At 40.7% G+C, this 19,970-nt stretch overlaps 3 protein-coding genes across 12 annotated transcripts in view; all 3 read left to right on the top strand.

The window, feature by feature from the left end:
• Nucleotides 1–6,887, top strand: part of SPON2 (spondin 2) — a 105,753-nt gene extending 98,866 nt beyond the window's left edge. For 9 of the 10 annotated variants that reach the window (XR_004376273.2, XR_012655993.1, XR_004376271.2 and 6 more), the window contains 2 exons: nucleotides 5,608–5,664; nucleotides 6,859–6,887. The gene's annotated coding sequence lies outside the window, so the exon portion shown is untranslated. Of the gene's footprint in view, nucleotides 1–5,607; nucleotides 5,665–6,858 lie in introns of those variants that run through there. The other variant, XR_004376277.2, reaches the window with a different exon arrangement.
• LOC116835716 (transmembrane emp24 domain-containing protein 11-like) lies at nucleotides 3,355–10,981 on the top strand. Its single transcript, XM_032798799.2, has 5 exons — nucleotides 3,355–5,664; nucleotides 6,859–6,959; nucleotides 7,784–7,909; nucleotides 9,455–9,601; nucleotides 10,771–10,981. The coding sequence occupies exons 1-5, from the start codon at nucleotides 5,535–5,537 to the stop codon at nucleotides 10,918–10,920; spliced, it is 654 nt and encodes a 217-aa protein (XP_032654690.1). The 5' UTR covers nucleotides 3,355–5,534; the 3' UTR covers nucleotides 10,921–10,981.
• Nucleotides 10,982–18,346: 7,365 nt separating this feature from the next.
• Nucleotides 18,347–19,970, top strand: part of RNF212 (ring finger protein 212) — a 29,987-nt gene continuing 28,363 nt past the window's right edge. The window contains exon 1 of the mRNA XM_032798809.1: nucleotides 18,347–18,458. Within this exon, the coding sequence (XP_032654700.1) occupies nucleotides 18,347–18,458 (112 nt within the window). The remainder of the gene's footprint in view (nucleotides 18,459–19,970) is intronic.

A 19,970-nucleotide genomic window follows, 5' to 3' on the forward strand; every position in this document is an offset into this window, starting at 1 on the left:
TCAGTCTTCACCTGCAAGGGACTCAATGGTCTGGGCCAACAGTAACTAAAAGACTGACTAAAGCTCTGGGATGAGGATGTGATCGACAATTTCATTCCTCTGGCACAATGGAACTTTCTGCAATATAAAGATCAAACTTGTCTGTGCAGGAGACAGAGCTTTTTAAGATCTGGGCAAAGACTAGGGAAGGAACTCCAATAGGCCATCAAAAGCCTCACTACCTTCCATTCTAAATGCAAGGCATATTTTTTCCTTATCTTCTCTATCATAAATGTACCAAAATGTGTGTGTCCAGTGCACAATTGTCTGCGTGGGGAGAACATGAGTGAACCAACTACTGGAAGGGGCTCTTGTACTATGGTGAGTGTTGCATTAGGAGGGCTGTGTTGTGAGCTGGTGGGGGGAATATCCGAGTGTCTGTCTGCTGTGACCATTTGTTTGATTGGATCTAGTTGCAGGGATTGTTTGATCATGTGTTTGTTTGAAAAGTGTGACTGTTTGATCGTGTGGTTGGTTGTTTGAAGAGTGTGAATTGGGAGTGCTTTGTTCCAGGTGGGCCTTGAGTGGTTGATTGGAGAGAAGGCTTTGAGCTGAGCCAAGTGCTACGAGCCAGCAGCCTGATAAAAAAGCAGCCAGTTGCGAACTGAGTGAGCAGTGAACAGAGGACAGGCAAACGGAGTTTGCCTGGGAGTTCACTTGAGGGGAGTTCCCACAGAGTGTTTTTGCCTTTCAGGCTTCTGTGAGTCTAAAGAGGCTCTTGGAAAAAAGACATTATGGATAGTGAGCGATCAGTGGTTGTAACCTGCACAGGATGTGCCATGTTTGTCTTTCTCCCAAAGGATAGAAGCAACTTTGTCTATACAAAGTGCAAGCTGGTCTCCATATTGGAAGACAAAGTTAAAGGACTAGAGACCCAGGTATCAGAAGGAGACCCCATTGACTGGAAGGCATGAGATGCATTATCCTAGGGATGGTGGTTCTACGAACCATCACTCTCAAGAGGAGGAGATGGTGGTGATTGAGGACTCCCTCCTAAGGGGGATGGAGTCATCCATCTACCGTCCAGACTGGGAAACTTGAGAAGTATGCTGCTTGCTTAGAGCTAGAATTCAGGATGTGATGGAGTGTCTGCAAGGAACGCTACCCCTTCCTACTCCTCCATGTGGGCACCAATGATACTACAAAGAATGACCTTGAGTGGGTCACTGCAGACTATGTGGCTCTGGGAAGAAGGATAAAGGAGTTTGAGGCACAAGTCATGTTCTTGTCCATCCTCCCTGTTGAAGGAAAAGGCCCAGGTAGGGACCATTGAATTGTCAAGATAAATGCATGGTTATGCAGGTGGTGTCGGAGAGAGGGCTTTGGATTCTTTGACCATGCGATGTTGTTCCAGGAAGAAGGATTGCTAGGAAGAGATGGAATCCACCTAATGAAGAGAGGGAAGAGCATCTTCGCAGGCAGGCTGGCTAACCTAGTGAGGAGGGCTTTAAACTAGGTTCGCCTGGAGATGGTGACCTAAGCCTGGAGATAAGTGGGGAAGTGGGATACTGGGAAGAAACATGAGGAGGAGGGTGCAACAGGGGAGGCCTCCTGATTCATACTGTATACAATATGATTGTTCAGAGCTCCAATATGAAACTGGAGAAAATCCAAAGAGACTCAACAGGCTTAAGTTTAGAGGTGACAGCAACAAGGGTGATGTCATAGTGGGCATATGCTATAGACCACCAGACCAGGAGGATGAGGTAGACGAAGCTTTCTTCGGACAACTAACAGAAGTTTCCAGATCACAGGCCCTGGTTCTCATGGGGGACTTCAATCACCCTGACATCTGCTGGGAGAGCAATACAGAAGTGCACAGACAATCCAGGAAGTTTTTGGAGACTGTTGGGGACAACTTCCTGGTGCAAGTGCTGGAAGAACCAACTAGGGGCCATGCTCCTCTTGACCTGCTATTCACAAACAGGGAACAATTGGTAGGGGAAGTAGAAGTGTGTGTAACCTAGGCAGCAGTGGCTATGAGACGGTCAAGTTCAGGATCCTGACAAAAGGAAGAAAGGAGAGCAGCAGAATACAGACCCTGGACATCAGGAAAGCAGACTTTGACTCTCTCAGGGAACTAATGGGCAGGATCCCCCGGGACACTAATATGAGGGAGAAAAGAGTCCAGGAGACCTGGCTGTATTTTAAAGAAACCTTATTGAAGGCGCAGGAACAAACCATCCAGATGTTCAGAAAGTATAGCAGGCGACCAGCTTGGCTTAACAGAAAAATCTTCAGTGAGCTTATACACAAAATGGAAGCTTACAAGACGTGGAAACTTGGACAGATGACTAGGGAGGAGTATAAAAATATTGCTCGAGCCTGCCAGGTTGTAATCAGGAAGGCCAAAGCACAATTGGAGCTGCAGCTAGCAAGGGATGTGAAGGGTAACAAGAAGGGTTTCTACAGGTATGTTAGAAACAAGAAGGTGGTCAGGGGAAGTGTGGGACCCCTACTGAATGGGGGAGGCAACCTAACAACAGATGATGTGGAAAAAGCTGAAGTACTCAGTACTTTTTTTGCTTCAATTGTCACAGACAAGGTCAGCTCCCAGACTGCTGCACTGGGCAGCACAGTATGGGGAGGAGGTGAGCAGCCCTCAGTAGTGAAGAACAGGTTAAGGACTATATAGAAAAGCTGGGCATGCATAAGGCCATGGGGCTGGATCTAATGCATCCAAGGGTGCTGAGGGAGTTGCCTGATGTGATTGCAAAGCCACTGGCCATTGTCTTTGAAAACTTGTGGTGAATGGGGAGGTCTCAAACGATGGGAAAAAGGCAAAAATAGTGCCCTTCTTTTAAAAAGAGAAAAAGAAGAATCCAGAGAACTACACACAGGTCAGCCACACATCAGTGCCTGGAAAAATAATGGAGCAGATCCTCAAGGAATCCATTTTGAAGCATTTGGAGGAGAGGAGGGTGACAGTCAACATGAATTCACCAAAGGCAAGTCATGCCTGACTAACCTGATGAGATAACTGGCTCTGTGGATATGGGGAAAGCAGTGGATGTGATATACCTTGACTTTAGCAAAGCTTTTGATATGGTCTCCCACAGCATTCTTGCCAGAAAGTTAAAAAAGTATGGTTTGGATGAATGGACTATAAGGTAGACAGAAAGCTGGCTAGATTGTTAGGCTCCACGGGTAGTGATCAACAACTCGATGTCTAGTTGGCAGCTGGTATCAAGTGGAGTGCCCCAGGGGTCTGTCCTGGGGCCAGTTTTGTTCAACATCGGGATGGATTGCCCCCTTAGCAAATTCTTGGATGACACAAAGCTGAGGCCAGAGGTAAATACGCTGGAGGATAGGGATAGGGTCCAGAGTAACCTAGACAAATTGGAGGACTGGACTAAAAGAAATCTGATGAGCTTCAACAAGGACAAGTGCAGAGTCCTACACTTAGGATGGCAGAATCCCATGCACTGATACAGGCCGGGGACTAACTGGCTAAGCGGCAGTTCTACAGAAAAAGACCTGGGGATTACAGTGGATGAGAAGCTGGATATGAGTCAACAGTGTGCCCTTGTAGCCAAGAAAGCTAACACCATATTGGGCTGAATTAGTAGGAGCATTGCTAGCAGATCGAGGGAAGTGATTATTCCCCTCTATTTGGCACTGATGAGGCCACATCTGGAATACTGCATCCAGTCTTGGGCCTCCCACTACAAAAAGGATGTGGACAAATTGGAGGGCAACGAAAATGATTAGTAGGCTGAGGCACATGACTTATGAGGAGAGGCTGAGGGAACTGGTCTTATTTGGTCTGCAGAAGAGAAGGGGAGCAGGGATTTGATAGCAGCCTTCTACTACCTGAAGGGGTTCTCCAAAGAGGATGGAGGTATGCTGTTCTCAGTGGTGGCAGATGACAGAACAAGGAGCAGTAGCCTCAAGTTGCAGTGGGTGAGGTCTAGGTTGGATATTAGGAAAAACTGTTTCACTAGGAGGGTGTTGAAGCACTGGAATGGTTTACCTAGAGAGGTGGTAGAATCTCCATCCTTAGAGGTTTTTAAGGCCCGGCTTGACAAAGCCATGGCTGGGATATTTTAGTTGGGGTTGGTCCTGCTTTGAGCAGGGGTTTGGACTAGACGACCTGCTGAGGTCTCTTCCAACCCTAATCATCTATGATTCTATGATGAATTTTGTATAAGAATCTGCATAGAATAGAGGTCCTCAGTGCAAGAATCTGTTCTCTTCCCATGAAATGAAGGCACAACAAAAAGAAGACATCTGGAATGTCTGAATGTGAGAAGAATATACTTAATTATTGTGCATTCTGCCTAGCAATGCCTTGTCTGCGAGGCTGTGTCTGAACATCAATGGCCCAATCCAATGTCCACTGAAATCAATGGGAATATTTCCGTGGACTTCAGTGGGCTTTGAATTGGGCCCTAAAATAGCTTTCCTCAAGCTATGACCATGGCAGCCAACTCACTGCCTATTCATTATGGGGAAGCAAGAGACAGAGTTGAGTCCTGTGGTGACTGAGACCCCAGCTGAGCACAGAGACACACAAGCAGAGAAAGAGGAATGCCAAAAATGTTTGCCTTGTCTTGGGCTGAGCAAAGCCCCAGCAAAAGGTAAAGCTGCATTACACTGCAAAATACATCCTTTCCATGGAAAATACTGTTTTTCTTGAATGATCCTGTGCCATAGAAGGAGACCTTTCCTTGAAAAAGGCATTTTTGGTCGTTAGCACATACACAACAGAGATCCCTTTTGACAGATGAACAGAAATAACAACACAGCAAAACTTTGAGATGTTGCCAGGTAACTCAATAGACAGAAATTATCCCAGATAGTGCAGTGATGCTGGAATTTGAAGCAGAGAATAGTTTATTTTAATCTTTATTTTTCTCTTGTTTGTTGACCTTAGGAGCAAGAGAGAAATTTAATTTATTTACCCCTCCCAAACAATTTTGATTTCTCACAATGACAACTTCCCTTGATAGGGACATTCCACTACTTAGTGATCCTGGCCATCTTATTGACTATGAAAGCAGCTATGCTGGATTTTATTTTTAAATACACACTTACAGAATACTCAGCTGACCTGTTGGACTAAAAACCCAGCAGTAACTGTCAAAGCTGACAAACACACAACAAACATACAACTCAGAAAAACATGAAGTATGGCATTTTCCCATTGTGGTACTTTCAGTCCTAATGTAGTTCATGTGTGTGAGAGAGAGAGTGTGTGTGCGTGCACACATACACAAAAAATTATAAATTAGTCCTATAAAACTTCATATAGCTGAGCTACAAACAAAATTTTGCTCCTTTCATGCTAGGAAAGACTTCACAAATTATCTTTTCCTTATCTCATTCGGTGGTGCATACACATATATAAATAACTGAGGTAACTACCAGATGTCTTTTCTCACATTTTTTCCCAAAACCACACCGATAAACAGCAAACAAGGAGTGAGCACAGAGCTGTGCTCATTTCTAACTAATCATTTCCAAAAGTAGTACAATAAGGATACATCAAAATCATGAAGAGCCACTTAATAGGAATTCTTTTGAGCTTCTGGGTTGCTGTCTCACCTGCTTTGTATTTTCATTCAGGGGAAAGAGAGGAGAAATGCATAATAGAAGACATTCCAAGTGATACCTTGATTACTGGTAGGTAGATGTTGCTACATGATGGTCAATGTGTTTAATATTTAAAATGTTAAATCTATGAAGTTCTAATGCTGATAGCCTGATATATAATGCCAAAGCGGCTGACCCTGCTTAGGTGAATGAGTGGTGGTGATGGTGAGCAGGGCACAAAGAGCATTTCCTCCTTTACTCCCAAAACAAGGGCCAGTCACAATATGGAAATGCACCATAGCCACTGCTCCATGCTAGCCATGAGTGTTACAGTTGTGTCATGTACTGCATGCTGAGTAATAACGTGAGAGGACTCCATGTTTCTGAATCTAAACTGGCTCTTTATTAAGAGAATTAGTTACAGAATTGCTGTGACAGCAGCTAGCATTCAAGCTATGTGCACACAGAATGGCTTCCTGATGCCTTCTCCAAACTCTTCCCTTCTATCTCCTGTGCTCATCCCTCCAAGTTCCATGCAGGTTGCTACAAGAGTCCTCTGCACTGACCAGAAGAGCTGGCTGAGCTAAGATGGAAAGCACAAAAGGCACCTATTTCTACTGCGCTGGAGATGCCATTGCAGTATGTGCTTCCTCGGAGGAATTCTAGTTTAGTCAACCATTACTCCCAGGGCTCCTATTACAGCACCGTTTTGCCACTCTCTCCCACCAATGTGAGATCTGCGTTTTCTGTTTACCAATGGTCAGGACCTCATTCAAGACCTGCTAAAAAAAGGACCATTCCACTAGGTGTTTTATACTGAGTTCATTAAAATCTTCCCAGACAATGAGAGAGCAAAAAGCCCTTATTTGAGAAGGACACATATGCAAGACTGCCAGGGAACCATCAAAGAGCTGATAGCTTGTTGTTCACAAGTGCTAGAGGCTGCATGAAAGACAGCCATACTAATGTAATTTGAGTAATGGATACCTGAACTTTTGGAACGATCTGCCATGTACCATGGCTTGCTAACCAGGCCAGAGTATGCAAGGCAATGATAATAAATTGTCACTTTTCTTTCACTAGTGTGTAACTTCTTGCTCACTCCATTGTGGTGCAAAATGCCACAATCTAATTATATGGTGAACTGGAAAAAGTCATAATTCTATTAAATATGTAAGTTATCTTGTACTTAATTTTGTTTTTATAGTGACTTGAAGTGAAATGAAAAAGTGAAAGATTTAATATACTAACTTGTAATTAAAAGATTTGTATCTGTCTTCTCAGGGAGTTACAAGGTACAGCAATGGGACGTGCATGAACACAGGTTTCTTAAATCTGCTCCTGGTTTGGGAATGTTTGTGACCATTACAACTCCTTCTAAGGAGGTAAAACTTAATATTCACATTTTTGGAGCCATTTGGAGCCATTCACATATTTTTAAAAATAGGTGCCTAAAATTTGGTTCCTTAATCCATATTTAAGCAGCTAAATAAGTGGTCTGATTCTCAAAAGTGCAGAGCACATGTTGGTTGTCATTAAGGTCAATAAGAGAAGAAGGGTACTCAGTACTTTTGAAATTCAGGCCATTTATTCATGTATCTATATGGGTTTAGCATCTGGATTTTAGTCATCTTTTTTTAAATCTTGGTTAATGCTTTTTGCGTTAATACTAAATTTGGAAAAGCTTGCCATCAAAGAATACTTAAAATATTGTTGAAAAAGCAGTATTAGTCAATGTTGTTTTGTGTTGACTACAGAAGCAACGTAGTAAAGTCAGTCTCTGTGTATGGAGAAAGGAAGGAGATGATAAATTAAACCAAAAATATTAGATTAACCATCAGGATGCATATACCAGCAATCCACAACTGCCTTCATTGCCACTGAGTGTTCAGCTCTTCTGAAAATCAGGCTACTTATTTATGTGCCAAAGTAAGGACTTAGGAGCTACACTTAAATACCCATTTTTGAAAATTTTGACTTTAGTATCTATAGATAAGTTTTTAGTTCTCAATGTAGACCACATTTTTTCTAGCTTTTATTCCCTAAATAAAATGTGAAAGTTAGGTTAATTGTATTTATATTAATAATATAATATAATTAATATTAAGTTTTAAATGTTAAAATATTCTGAGGTATGATGCACAGCAATTTATTTTTATGTTAATATCTGTAGTTCATAAATTAAAAAAATATACTTAACACATTACAGCTACTGTTGTCAAAATTGTATGGTCCACAAGGAACATTCTCTTTTACGTCACACTTACCTGGGGAGCATAATATCTGTTTGCAGTCTAACTCCACAAAGCTTATCTCATTTGGAGGAAGTAAACTGGTAAGAATATTTCTTGAATATTCTTTTTAATGATATCTGTCCTATCTAAACCACAGGCTCTGGAAGATAAATGAACATACAATATAGAGGTCTAGGAGCATAATTAATGACAAGAGTGAAAGGATTATGAAAGTATCTCAGTGCATCCATGTGTCCAATGTTGCTCTTTGAACTTGCAAAGCAATTCCACATAGGTGGACCTTTGGACCTCCTGAATTCAATGGAGCTCCACCCATGCAGAACATCCTGTATTATTTTGGCTGTGGTCAGTGTTTGAAGCCAGAAGAATCTTGCTTTGATGAATTATCTCAGAGATTGGCAAATGACTCTTTAGCCCAGGGGTTGGCAGCCTTTCAGAAGTGGTGTGCTGAGTCTTCATTTAGTCACTCTAATTTAAAGTTTCACGTGCCAGTAATACATTTTAATTTTTTTAGATCTTTCTATAAGTCTATAATATATAACTAAACTATTGTTGTATATAAAATAAATAAGGTTTTTAAAATATTTAAGAAGCTTCATTTAAAATTCAATTAAAATCCAGAGCCCCCCGGATCGGTGGCCAGGACCCGGGCAGTGTGAAGTGCCACTGAAAATCAGCTCATGTGCTGCGTTCAGCACGCGTGCTATAGGTTGCCTACCCCTGCTTTAGCCAATATATGACATTTCCTAGTGACTGAAAAAGATAATGCTGGAGCTCAGAAGATGAAGAGATGAAACAGACTTTTCTTCATGTCCAAGAAGTCAGGGCACAGTCAGTATAATACAGTGCAGATTAATTAATGTTTGTACAGCACCTTGATTATGTAAAGCTTCAAAGTCCTGATTAATATGATGAAATGTTATAAGGGGAAAGATTTTTCAACCCAAATGCAGATACAAAAGCTTACTTATCTGAAAGCTATTACATTTCTGTCACTCCAGTGTCTTTGAGCAATACCTCTATAAACTTTAAAAAGTTAAAAGCTATGAGAGAGAGCCACACATGAATTCTGTATGTATTGTTCTTTATATCACTATAAACCAAGCTAAACTTTGGAAATAACTGGAGAAAATTGCCTTTAGAAGCATATTTAATAGCCTACTGGAAGTGCTATAGTATGCCAGGTGGAAGGGCTAGGACTGATTCTCATTATCTCTGTTTCTGACTTTGCTTCAGCTACAACCTAAGAGGGAAGAGTATTAAAAAAAAGGATTGATAATGGTATCAATTTTTAATTAGAGTGGGTAGCCCTAAGAATGTTCATTTTTTTCCCTTTGTTGGACACAGTATAATAAATAGTTCACACTGATCGAATCAATAGCATTAGTATAAAATACAACACTAATAACAAAGTATGTAAATTTGTGTAATTAAAGATTAAAACCTTGAAATATATACATTTTAAATATCTTATCTCTTTAGTAAGGACATCTATAAATAAGTTAAATACCATTCCTATAAGAAGGCTAAAAAGAAACCTCACTTTGTTTCTGGGGACTTTTTTTTTTTTAAATACCCACACCATAAATTCATGGGACTAATAATTGTTGTTATTGTGTTCATAGCGCATCCACTTGGACATTAGAGTTGGAGAGCATTTTCTTGATGAAGCTATCGCTCAAGCCAAGGACAAAGTTAATGAGGTTAACTTTAGACTCGGACATCTAATTGAGCAAATTCATCACATATCCAAAGAACAAAATTATCACAGAGTATGTTTGTTCCCTAATAGAAATATGAAAGAATAATGCATGGAAACATCTGGATTTGGAAAGTTAAATGTTGGGTGGCATATTACAATATTTAGTTGTAGTATTATTTTTAATTAAATGTTATTAAAAGTACTATTAAAGTGGACCACAGTATGTAAATTATTACTTAAAACTGAACAATACATATTAAGGTTTGTAAAACACTTTGCAGCTGTAAAGCAAAATACAGGATATAAGCTAAGAATTAATTATTAATTAATCTTTATATAATCATCAGTTTTACTCTACAGTACTTTCCACTAATTACACAATTTGGTTAATTTTAGTTTTGCTGGTCATAACTGCTATAATTCAAGTTGTATGTGCATCAAATTTTCATTTAAATTCTATTTTCACATGCTCATAACTTCGTGATAAATTACTATTTTGGGCTGAGATTCTCGATACTTAATCTCAACCTAAAGGTGAGTTTGTTTTAGAAGGACTGGATAAAATCCTTCCATAGAATCATAGAATATCAGGGTTGGAAGGGACCTCAGGAGGTCATCTAGTCCAACCCCCTGCTCAAAGCAGGACCAATTCACAACTAAATCATCCCCGCCAGGACTAAATCATCTCAGCCACAGTCCCTTTTGTGAATCTAGTTCCAGGCACCTAGCTGCTTCTTCAGATGCCTAAATACCTTTAAATATATGGTCTTAAGTGCCTTATTGTGGCTCCAATTCAGGTCAAAAATGTCTGTGCATAAGTCCATCCCTCTTCAGGAGAGCATGTAAGCATATGTTTAACATTATGAATCTGTTTTAGTCCCATTGACTTCAATAAGAAGTATTCATGTGCTTAAAGAACTATACCTAATGCTCAGCCCAATCTGTGACCATATGAAACTTCTGCTCACACTTTCACTGCAGCACAAAAGCCAACCTTACATAACCTGTTGTTCAGTGCTCAAATGTGATTTGCAACAATGATAGTAATATGGATAAGAAGTTCAAACTCTTATTTTCATCAAATTGATAATAGTTAAGAAGAGAATATTGTATAGGGCTTGTTAATTCTCTCCAGTACCTGGACAGATAACACATGCCTTGGTAGCAGGTAGCAGCATCAAGTACTGTACTTAGATTTTTTAAAAGCAAATAATTATGCCTTTTCCCTCTTTTCAACAGGAACGTGAGGAGTACTTTCGATTGACAAGTGAAGAAACTAACAGCAATATCCTGCGGTGGGCTCTTGCACAAACATTGATCCTTATCTTAGTTGGAGTCTGGCAAATGAAATGTCTTCAAGATTTCTTTATAGCTAAAAAGCTTGTTTAAGACTGATAGAAGTGAATACACTTCTAAATTATTCAACATATAATGCATAATGTCTACATCAATAAAGCACAAAATGCAAAAATATGCACTATTGTCTTATTTACATAAAAAGGTGAATTTATACTAGTTTTCAAGTAGCTGAATACAGTCATCCTCTGGTAAGAAAAATATTACAAGAAAATATGAAGTAAATGAATTGCGGGGGGCGAGAGAGAGGAATTGTAAATATTCTCTTCTCAAGCATCACTCATGCCTCCCAGTCTCAATAATTACCACTCCCACCTCCTGCTCCCCTATCAGATTCACACTGTTGGGTCTCTCCTCCCATTTCTTTTTGCAGAATCCATTCCCCTCAATTCCTTCTAAAGATTTAGTTTATATCTTAATCTGAATAGCACCATATATATACACATCTAAATAGCATACAGTTGGCAGTCCATCCTGCCTTTTGGTTGTTTTTCAGACCCACCCCAAATAATCCTGAATAATTATGTAAATTATCAACGGTGAGAACTATCCTACTCAGTCTGACTGGATTACAGAATTCCTGGCAATCCCAGGATTTGTGACTGACAATTTTATATGTAAGATTATTCATACAGTTTCAGTTCTTCAGTGTGTTCCTTTGTTGGAAAACTATTTTTATTTTAATCAAGAGGCCACAGATGTTACTTTTGAGTAGTGATCTTAGTGGATTTATCAGGAGCTTTGCAGTGTATGACTTAATCAGTTGGATTAACAGATGGGTTGAGAGAGTTGCTTCTATAATTTGACAAGTTTTATTTAGTTATAGTTTATGGAGAATTTGATTTAAAAGCAGAAGATGGGTGGTGTGCTTCTCCCATCACAGCAAACACCTAGCAACTATGTCCTATTCTCTTCTGTGAAGAAAATAGCTTGTAAGGACATAGACCTTATATAAAATTTAAAGTTATGTATTTCAAATGGGTGTCATCCTGATCAGCTTTAAAGTAATTTTTCTGTCAAGCTTTTGGGCTTGTGTACATAGCCCCACAGTGTGCTACGGGGGGTAAGGGGTATGAACAGCAGTGTGCAATGTGTCTGCCCTCATGTAGACCCTACTAGCAGGAACTAATAGGAACCTAGTTCATATTAAACTAACTCCCATTGAAATCAATGGTTATAGGTCAGACAGTTTATCTTCTGAAATCAGTGGGAATTAGGGATCTAGGTACTTTTGAAAATCCCAGTATCTGCATCTTTAGGTACCTAAATAGCTTTAAAAATGTGTCCCATACATCTTTTAAAAACATTTAACCCAAGCAGTCGCTGAGCCTGAATTTTTTTTGTTTTGGGAGGGGTCTCAGACAAAGTCTGTGGGATATGTAATATACTAAATATTCTTAAAACTGGTGATTTAAGCACGGCTTTCTAAGTTGATTCTTGCTAATTTTGTCCTAATTAAGACTTGATAAGACCAAGTAGCATGAGTCCCAGGTAGGCTCCACCCCTGATTTGTCCATAAACCTTGAAGGTAGGTATTGACAGGATCGGCGCCAGGGCTTCTGGTGCCCTAGGTGCTGGGCCATTTCACCGCCTTGCGCGCGGATCTTGTGGCTCTGGTGGAGCTGCCGCAGGCATGGCTGCGGCAGGTCCACCGGAGCCATGGGACCAGCGGACCGTCCGCAGAAATGGCTGCGGCAGGTCCACAGGAGCCGCGGGACCAGTAGACCCTCCGCAGGTACGACTGCGGCAGCTCCACCGCAGGCGCCTGCTGCCGCCCCCCCCCATAATGCTGGCGCCCTAGGCAACTGCCTAAGTCACCTAAATGAAAGCGCCGGCCCTGGGTACTGAAAAGTGAGTGTGAGAAATTTGTAAACCGTAAGAATCAAAGGTCAGGCCAAGAAGCCTCAGCTTTCAGATCAACGAGCCTGTCATAAACAGATTGTTAAGGGTTAATGTCTCTTTTACCTGTAAAGGGTTACAAGCAGGAAACTGGAACACTTGACCAAAGGACCAATCAGGAGACAAGATACTTTTAAATCTGGGTGGAGGAAAGCTTTTGTGGGTGGAGGAAAGCTTTCGTGTGTGTTCTTTGTCCGTTGTGTGTTCTTCTCTTGGGGGGTCTGAGAAGGACCAGACATTACTGGTCTCTAAGTTTCTGTTCAAATAGTAAGTAAGAACAGGTGGTTTTAGTCTTTTTGATTGTTCTTCTCTATTTGCAAATATAGATCTGGCTGGTTAACTTTTATATGTGTAGTTGCTGGGAATATTTTGATTTGTATTGGTACTGGGGGAAAAGTTTCTCTCTAGTGTCTGTAAGCTATAGAACACTGTAATATTTATATCTTGAAGTTACAGAGATAATTCTTTACTTTTTCCTTTCTTTTATTAAAAGATTTCTTTTAAGAAAATCTGATTAATTTTTTCCTTGTTTCCCTTGTTTAATCCCAGGGGATTGGGTTTAAACTCACCAGGACTGGTGGGGGAGACGGGAGGAGGGAGAGGTGGAATCTCTCTCTGTTTTCCTTGAATCTGTTTGCCTCTTTGTGGAAGGGAAGGGACATGCTTCTCTGTGTTGTGATTTAAAGAGTTTGGATCAGTAGTCTCTCAGGGTAGCCCAGGGAGGGAAAGTCTGGGAGGGGGAAAGGATGGGGGAATGGTTTATTTCTCCTTGTTTTAAGAACCCAAGGGATTTGGGTTCTTGGGGTCCCCAGGGAAGGCTGGGGAAATCAGAGTGTCCCAAAACATTATATTTTTGGGTGGTGGCAGTGCTATCAAATCTAAGCTGGTAATTAAGCTTAAAGGATTCATGCTAGTATCTCATTTTCTGAACTCTAAGGTTCAGATCTGGGAAGGAATACTATGACAGAGCCATCTGAGGAAAAACTCATGTTCCAAAGTCTCCAGAACTGATCAGCTTAGAGAGAGGAAGTTATGACATCAAGAAACAAGCTATTTCTACCTTTGACCAGTCTCTCCCTGCACCCAAAGAAGGTCTACTAGTGCAAAGTGCTGTGAAAGCAGAACATCACCATTACCAACTTGTCTGCAGTTCCAGCTCCTATGCAATGAAAGTCCAGAAAACACAACCCCTCTATGATTTTAAGTATCCTATTTCATCCTTTTGTATTGTTTAGTCTTTTGTTTTTAATTCTCCAGAAGCTGTTCCATCCTTAATTTTTAGCATGTGAAAATAAAAGTGTAGTTGTGTGCACACGTGTGTGTAGACCTAGGAAATTTTTTTTCTTTTACTAATTGTTTAGTAACATAAAAATGCATTTTTGGGGGGTGATCTGAATCTGTTTGCCTAATTTGGGTGAAATTCAATCCATAATTTTGATTAATGTTTTAAATATTTAATGTTTAAATGTTTTAAATTTTTATTTTTATTTCATTTTTAAATTTCACCAGTTTTAAAACAACACACCCACACAAAAAAGGTGAAAACCACCTGTGAAGTCAAATCAAAATGAAAAACTTATGGAAAATAAATAATTTTGTGTAAACCCAAATGTTTCAGTCAACTCAAAACAAATCAAAAAATCCCAAAGGTTTTTTTTTGGATCAACTCAAAACATTTTGGTTGATTCTAAATTCAATTTTTTTCTGTGTATTTCGATTGAATGAAAACAATTTTTTTTTAAAATTGGAGTTTGAATGAAACCTGTTTTTTTCAGGGAGGCACGGGAGTGTTCTAGACTTTTGGTTCAGCCCCCAAACCAAAAAAATCCATTATTTGCTGAGAGCTGTGTGTGTGAGAGCACTTATAAAGCCCACACAGGGAAAGTGCCAGAAAGAAACATTCTCCAGGTTAAAGAGCTCTAAATATTGTCTTATAAAGACACTCATTGAAATTTGTTCTGTGTTTAGAAATCTAGAGCTATTAGGATTGCCATTAGTAATTTCTGGTAAACATGATTGTTAAACATTGGCTTATTATAGAGTGTTCTGTTAAAGTGTATATTATAATACTTGGTTGGATGAGAAAAGGTTGCCAGGAGTTCTCAAACTTAATTAAACTGCGACCCCCTTCTGAAAATAAAAATTACTATAGGACCACAGGAAGGGGGACTGAAGTTTGAGCCCGCCCGAGCTCAGCCATCACAGGGATGAAGGCAAAGTCAAAGCCTGACTGCCCCAGGCTCGGGGGGGGGGCCAAAGCCGAAGCCCAAGGGCTTCAGCCCCAGGCAGGAAGCCTGTAACCTTAGCCCTGCTGAAGCCCTTGGGCTTGGGCTTTGAGCCTGAGTCCCAGCAAGTCTAAGCCAGCCCTGGAGACCCCATTAAAATAGGGCCATGACCCACTTTGGGGTCTCGACCCACCGTTTGAGAACCTCTGGGTTAGACACGGCATACTAACTGAAGGCTAAGAAGGAAGTTTTATAATTGGCTCTAAGGTTGTGGTTCAAACATCAGATAATAATTTGCTTTCTGTATTAAGCTATTTAACCATTGACTGACGTTAGTAAAATTCCTTCTTTGGGATTTATAAATAAATGGACAGCCACCTTCTTAGCCTCCCTCTTAAAAGTTGTATAAGGATTGATTATATCTCTGGCATTAATTTGATGATTTAACTTCAGTCCAATATTGAGACTACCTGGCTTGATTAGATTATGCTATGATAGTGTTTTATTCTTAGTTTAGTTTAGTATTACTAATATCTTAGCTTTGGTGACATGCTTTCTTGATTCTATTTTAATTTAAGATTTTTATTAAGATTTAGCAATTGATACTGAATCATGTTTCTTTCAATAAGCAACATGGATCCAAAACCTTTGAGAACCTATGCTGGATAGCAGCAGGTCAACCCAAAAGCCTGACCAATTCCTCCTGGTAAGTTTATGGTTCTCACATTTCTCTATCTTATATTCAGAGCAGCATTTAGAGTAGTGATTAGAGATGGTTGAGAATTTTCTACTGAAATTTTTTTCACACAAAAATGCCTTTTTTTTTCCTCAATGGAAGAAAACCCTAAAATCAGTTTCTACTTAAAAAAACAAAAAATCCTCAAAAATTAAAGAAAGTTTTCATGGAAAAGTTTACCATTTTGTGACTATCTCTAATTGTGATTATTGTACCGATCTACTGATTTAACAAGTTTGTCTAGATAAAATTCTATTATAAAATACTACCTATATTCAGCTATTTAGATTGCTTAATTAGCTGAACATTCTAATATTTTTCCTTTTAAAAGAATCATAGAATAGCAGTGTTGGAAGGGACCTCAGGAGGTCACCAAGTCCAACCCGAACTGATTGTTCTATCGTTACACATCACCAGGGAGTTTCTAACATTATATTTTTGAAATGCAGTTATTGAAAGATGTAAATCAGTAGGTGCGTAATAAAATTAAGTAAATAGATGCAATGAATTATGTCTTTTTTCATAATACAAAATATTCCTAAAAAAGCACTTTTGGAACTGAGACAAATTGCAGGAATTTTTATTTTTGTTGTCTTTTCACCATTAATACAAATGAAAAAGGAATATATATAACTGTTTAGAATGCACTTAACTGATCTTAAATCACTAACAGTTTCCACCATTATTCTGAAAATTAAGAAAGGTATTCTAAAAGTAATTATTCTTTTGTCTCATACATTCTAGGACCTCAGTTCTGGGATCTGTGTTTCCCATGCATATGCTGATATTATCAACAACACATGCAGCTGAGCAGACCAGTGAAGTGCCTTTCTTAGCATGGTTTAACTGTTAGTGATATCATCAGCTGCAAAAGGAGCCTGAGCTCAGATTCTAGCAGGTAAAAGAGAATGATTCTTGAATATCATTTAAGCCTGATTTGTAATAGAAGGAATACATTTGTGCCAGTACGTGATTTGTTTATCTGGCCATATATGGACAAAATCAGTATTTGCATGCTTATCTCTGTTAAGAGCTGCACACAGGAAACAATTTGTGGTACCTTTTAACAAGAGTTAGTAAAGAAAAATCATACAAAAAACCCCCAGAATTTCCATTCTGTGGGAAATTGAGATTTTGAAATTTGGATTTATCCCAAATAGGGATGAAAAGTCAAAGTCTCAGAATTATGCACAAAATGATAGATTCCAAAATATTTTGTTTTGACCTTACCAGAGCATTTCATTTTATTAAGGTCAAAAAATGTTCATTTCAGCTATATTATACTATAGTGGAAACAGTAAAGTCAAATGAGATGATTAAGTCAAAATGAAATATTTCAAATTTACATGAATAAAATGTTTTGCCATTATAGAAACAAAACATTTTGATAATTACCCAAAAATTTAGATAAAATTGATACATTCCAGCAAAATGTTTTGATTTAATTGAAAACTGTTCTGTCGGAAAATTTCTGGCCAGGTCTAATATTAACAATCTTATTCAACCCACAAACTTATGAATGATATCGGGAATGCTATGAATGCTATTGTTCTGATATGCCATCAGATGGCAATGTTTATATATAACCCGCCCTGATAGTCAGGCAGAGGTGAGTAAATCCATCCTACCTCATTGCCCTGTTAGGGGTGAGGAGTGGATAAATCCTGCCCCTCTCACCACTGTTGGGTGCTAGGAGTAGGGTGGGAAAATCTCTGCCCCTCACCTGGCTCTCCGCCCCTGTGGGGTGGCAAGGTCAGGTAAATTCCCCCTGACCGTCCCGTTGTGAGAGGAGGTGGGTGAATCCCCCCATCTGCTCACCACTTTGTTGGGAGTAAGGGAAAAAAACCCTCTTATACTCATTGCCCTTGGGGGGGGGAGGTATGGGTGAATCACACACACACACACATATGCTCACTACCCTCTTGTTGGGGAGGGATGGGTGACTCCCCCCTAAAATGTTCACCAGCCTCTGGGTTGGGAAGGGCGGGTGAATCCCCCCCCGATGATCACCAGCCTCTTGGGGGGGGTGAGGGGGTGAATTCTCCCCTCACACACGCTCACCGCCCTCTTAGGGGGGAGGAGCGGGTGAATCCCACACACACTCACCGTCTGGGGGGGAGGGGTGGGTGAATTCCCCCTCACACGCTCACTACCCTCTTGGGCTGGAGGGGTTGGTGAATCCCCCCTCACACACACTCACTGCCCTCTTGGAGGGGGGCTTGGTGAATCCCCTCCCACACATGCTCACTGCCCTCTTGTGGGGGAGGAGTGGGTGAATCCCCCCCCCACACACACACTCACTGCTGTCTGGGAATGAGGGGTGGGTGAATTCCCCCTCACATGCTCACTGCCCTCTTGGAGGGGAGGTTGGTGAATCCCCTCTCACACGCTCACTGCCCTCTGGGTGGGGGAGGGGCAGGTGACTGGCAGCTGGAATTCCCCCCCCTCATAACTGCCACTCACTTCCAACCCCGAACTGCCACCTCTACGGGTGCAGCTGCCAAATGCTGCCTGCAGCGGATGGAAGGCCAGGAGACAAGACAGCCTCCATCGTGGTTGGGCTTTCCAGGCACGTTAGCGCCTCAGCTCCCCCATTAAGATGGCTGCCCTGGTGTTCTGCAACGTGTGTTTCCGACAGCCCCGAACGGCCACGCCAAGGTTCAGCCTCACCAATTGTGGCCATGTTATCTGTGAGCCGTGTCTTCAGAAAGGTAACAGCCTCTCACGAGAGGGAGACGTGCCCTGTCCCAGGCCGCGCAGCTCCCTGGCCTAAGGAGCTCTCAGGCAGGGAGCGAGGGTGGCAGGTCTGGTGGTGCATTAACCCATTAGGGTAACATCAAGAGCTGTGCAATATTTCCGACTGGCCACCGGGCTCCTGGAACAATTTGTATAGTGGGGGTGCTGGGAACCATTGAACCAAACTGTAAACTCTGTATATAATGAAAACCACTTCAAGCCAGGAGATGCAGTAGCACCCCTAGTTCCAGCACCTATGCTGGCCACACTAGCAAATTAGCTTGTAGCTGAAGGGCAGTGTGAGCGTAATCAGTGTGAAACAGAGCAGACTGGCCACTAGGTCTTTTAATGAGGAGAATGTGCGCACCCCTCCTTCCCCACCTCCACCACCCTCCGCAACCCCCACCTTCATATAATCAAAAGATCATAGGGCTGCATGCTATTTGTCCACTGAAATTGAAAAGCCTGAGAGTTTCCTTTTTTTAAAAATCACCTAACATAAATTTCTTACCTTAGGTATTGTTAAAACAAATATTAAATGTTTTCTAAATTAAAATAAAAAAAAAGAATTAAAATAACTCCTTATCTGACTGTAGTGTTAGTCAAGTCTTAATACTTTGGAAACATGCTTTATGCATCCCAAAATCTGAGGCTTTAGTAAAAAGTCTGAGGCAAGACAGATATGGTCTCCACATTTACTGCCTGATTCAGATTAAGGTGCAGACATGCACTGTCTCATTCACTCTGAAGCACCGTTTAATTTTGCTTTAATTTTAGAACAGATGTCAACATATGGGATTACATTATAAGATAAATTTTGCTAGTTGTCTGTTAGTCTATAAGGTGCCACAGGATTCTCTGCTGCTTTTACAGATCCAGACTAACACGGCTACCCCTCTGATACTAGTTGCTTCAGACATTTTAAAGCCCACTCCAGTATTATTATTATAAATTTTCCTCATTTAAATCATTACTGTTTGAGAGCTGCAAGACCTTTTAAAAAGGGGGAGTTCCTGCAATATTTTTAGACCTCCATGTTATGCATCTGGCCTAACAGCTACATTTTGGAATTCTTACAATATATATTTAGGAGCTATGGCAGAAGCATAAGGGAGGCAGATTTCTCTTGGAAATATCATGCTCATAAAGTGAGATCTACAAAGAGATTTAGGCGCTGCAACTCTCAGTGTCACAGCAGCTAATGCTTAGGTGTCTAGAAAATCACAGGAGCAACTCTGTGGTCCACAAAGCTGAGTTAGGTGCTTAGGCTCCTTCTACAATAAATGGGGAGAGAGAGACACTTCAGAATGGAATTCACAAAAGCCAGCAGAGTAGGCAAGGAGCTGCCTAAGTTAGCCAATGGGAGATGTTAACCAGAAAGATGTGTGCTAGGCCCTGCTCCCCTCTCAGAGATAGGCATGCAAGTCCAGGTCAAAGAGATGCCTGTATCTGCTTAGTGGTCCATGAACTGGTACACACCACTGGAG

Source organism: Chelonoidis abingdonii, chromosome 5, assembly GCF_003597395.2.
Source record: "Chelonoidis abingdonii isolate Lonesome George chromosome 5, CheloAbing_2.0, whole genome shotgun sequence".
Lineage (NCBI taxonomy): Eukaryota > Metazoa > Chordata > Testudines > Testudinidae > Chelonoidis > Chelonoidis abingdonii.

Excerpts from the sequence above, each read along its gene's own strand:
- LOC116835716 (XM_032798799.2), top strand. The coding sequence starts at position 5,535 with ATGAAGAGCCACTTAATAGGAATTCTTTTGAGCTTCTGGGTTGCTGTC. Across the intron at positions 6,960-7,783 it reads TTACAACTCCTTCTAAGGAG|CTACTGTTGTCAAAATTGTA; the intron begins GTAAAACTTAAT and ends AACACATTACAG. Across the intron at positions 7,910-9,454 it reads CATTTGGAGGAAGTAAACTG|CGCATCCACTTGGACATTAG; the intron begins GTAAGAATATTT and ends TTGTGTTCATAG.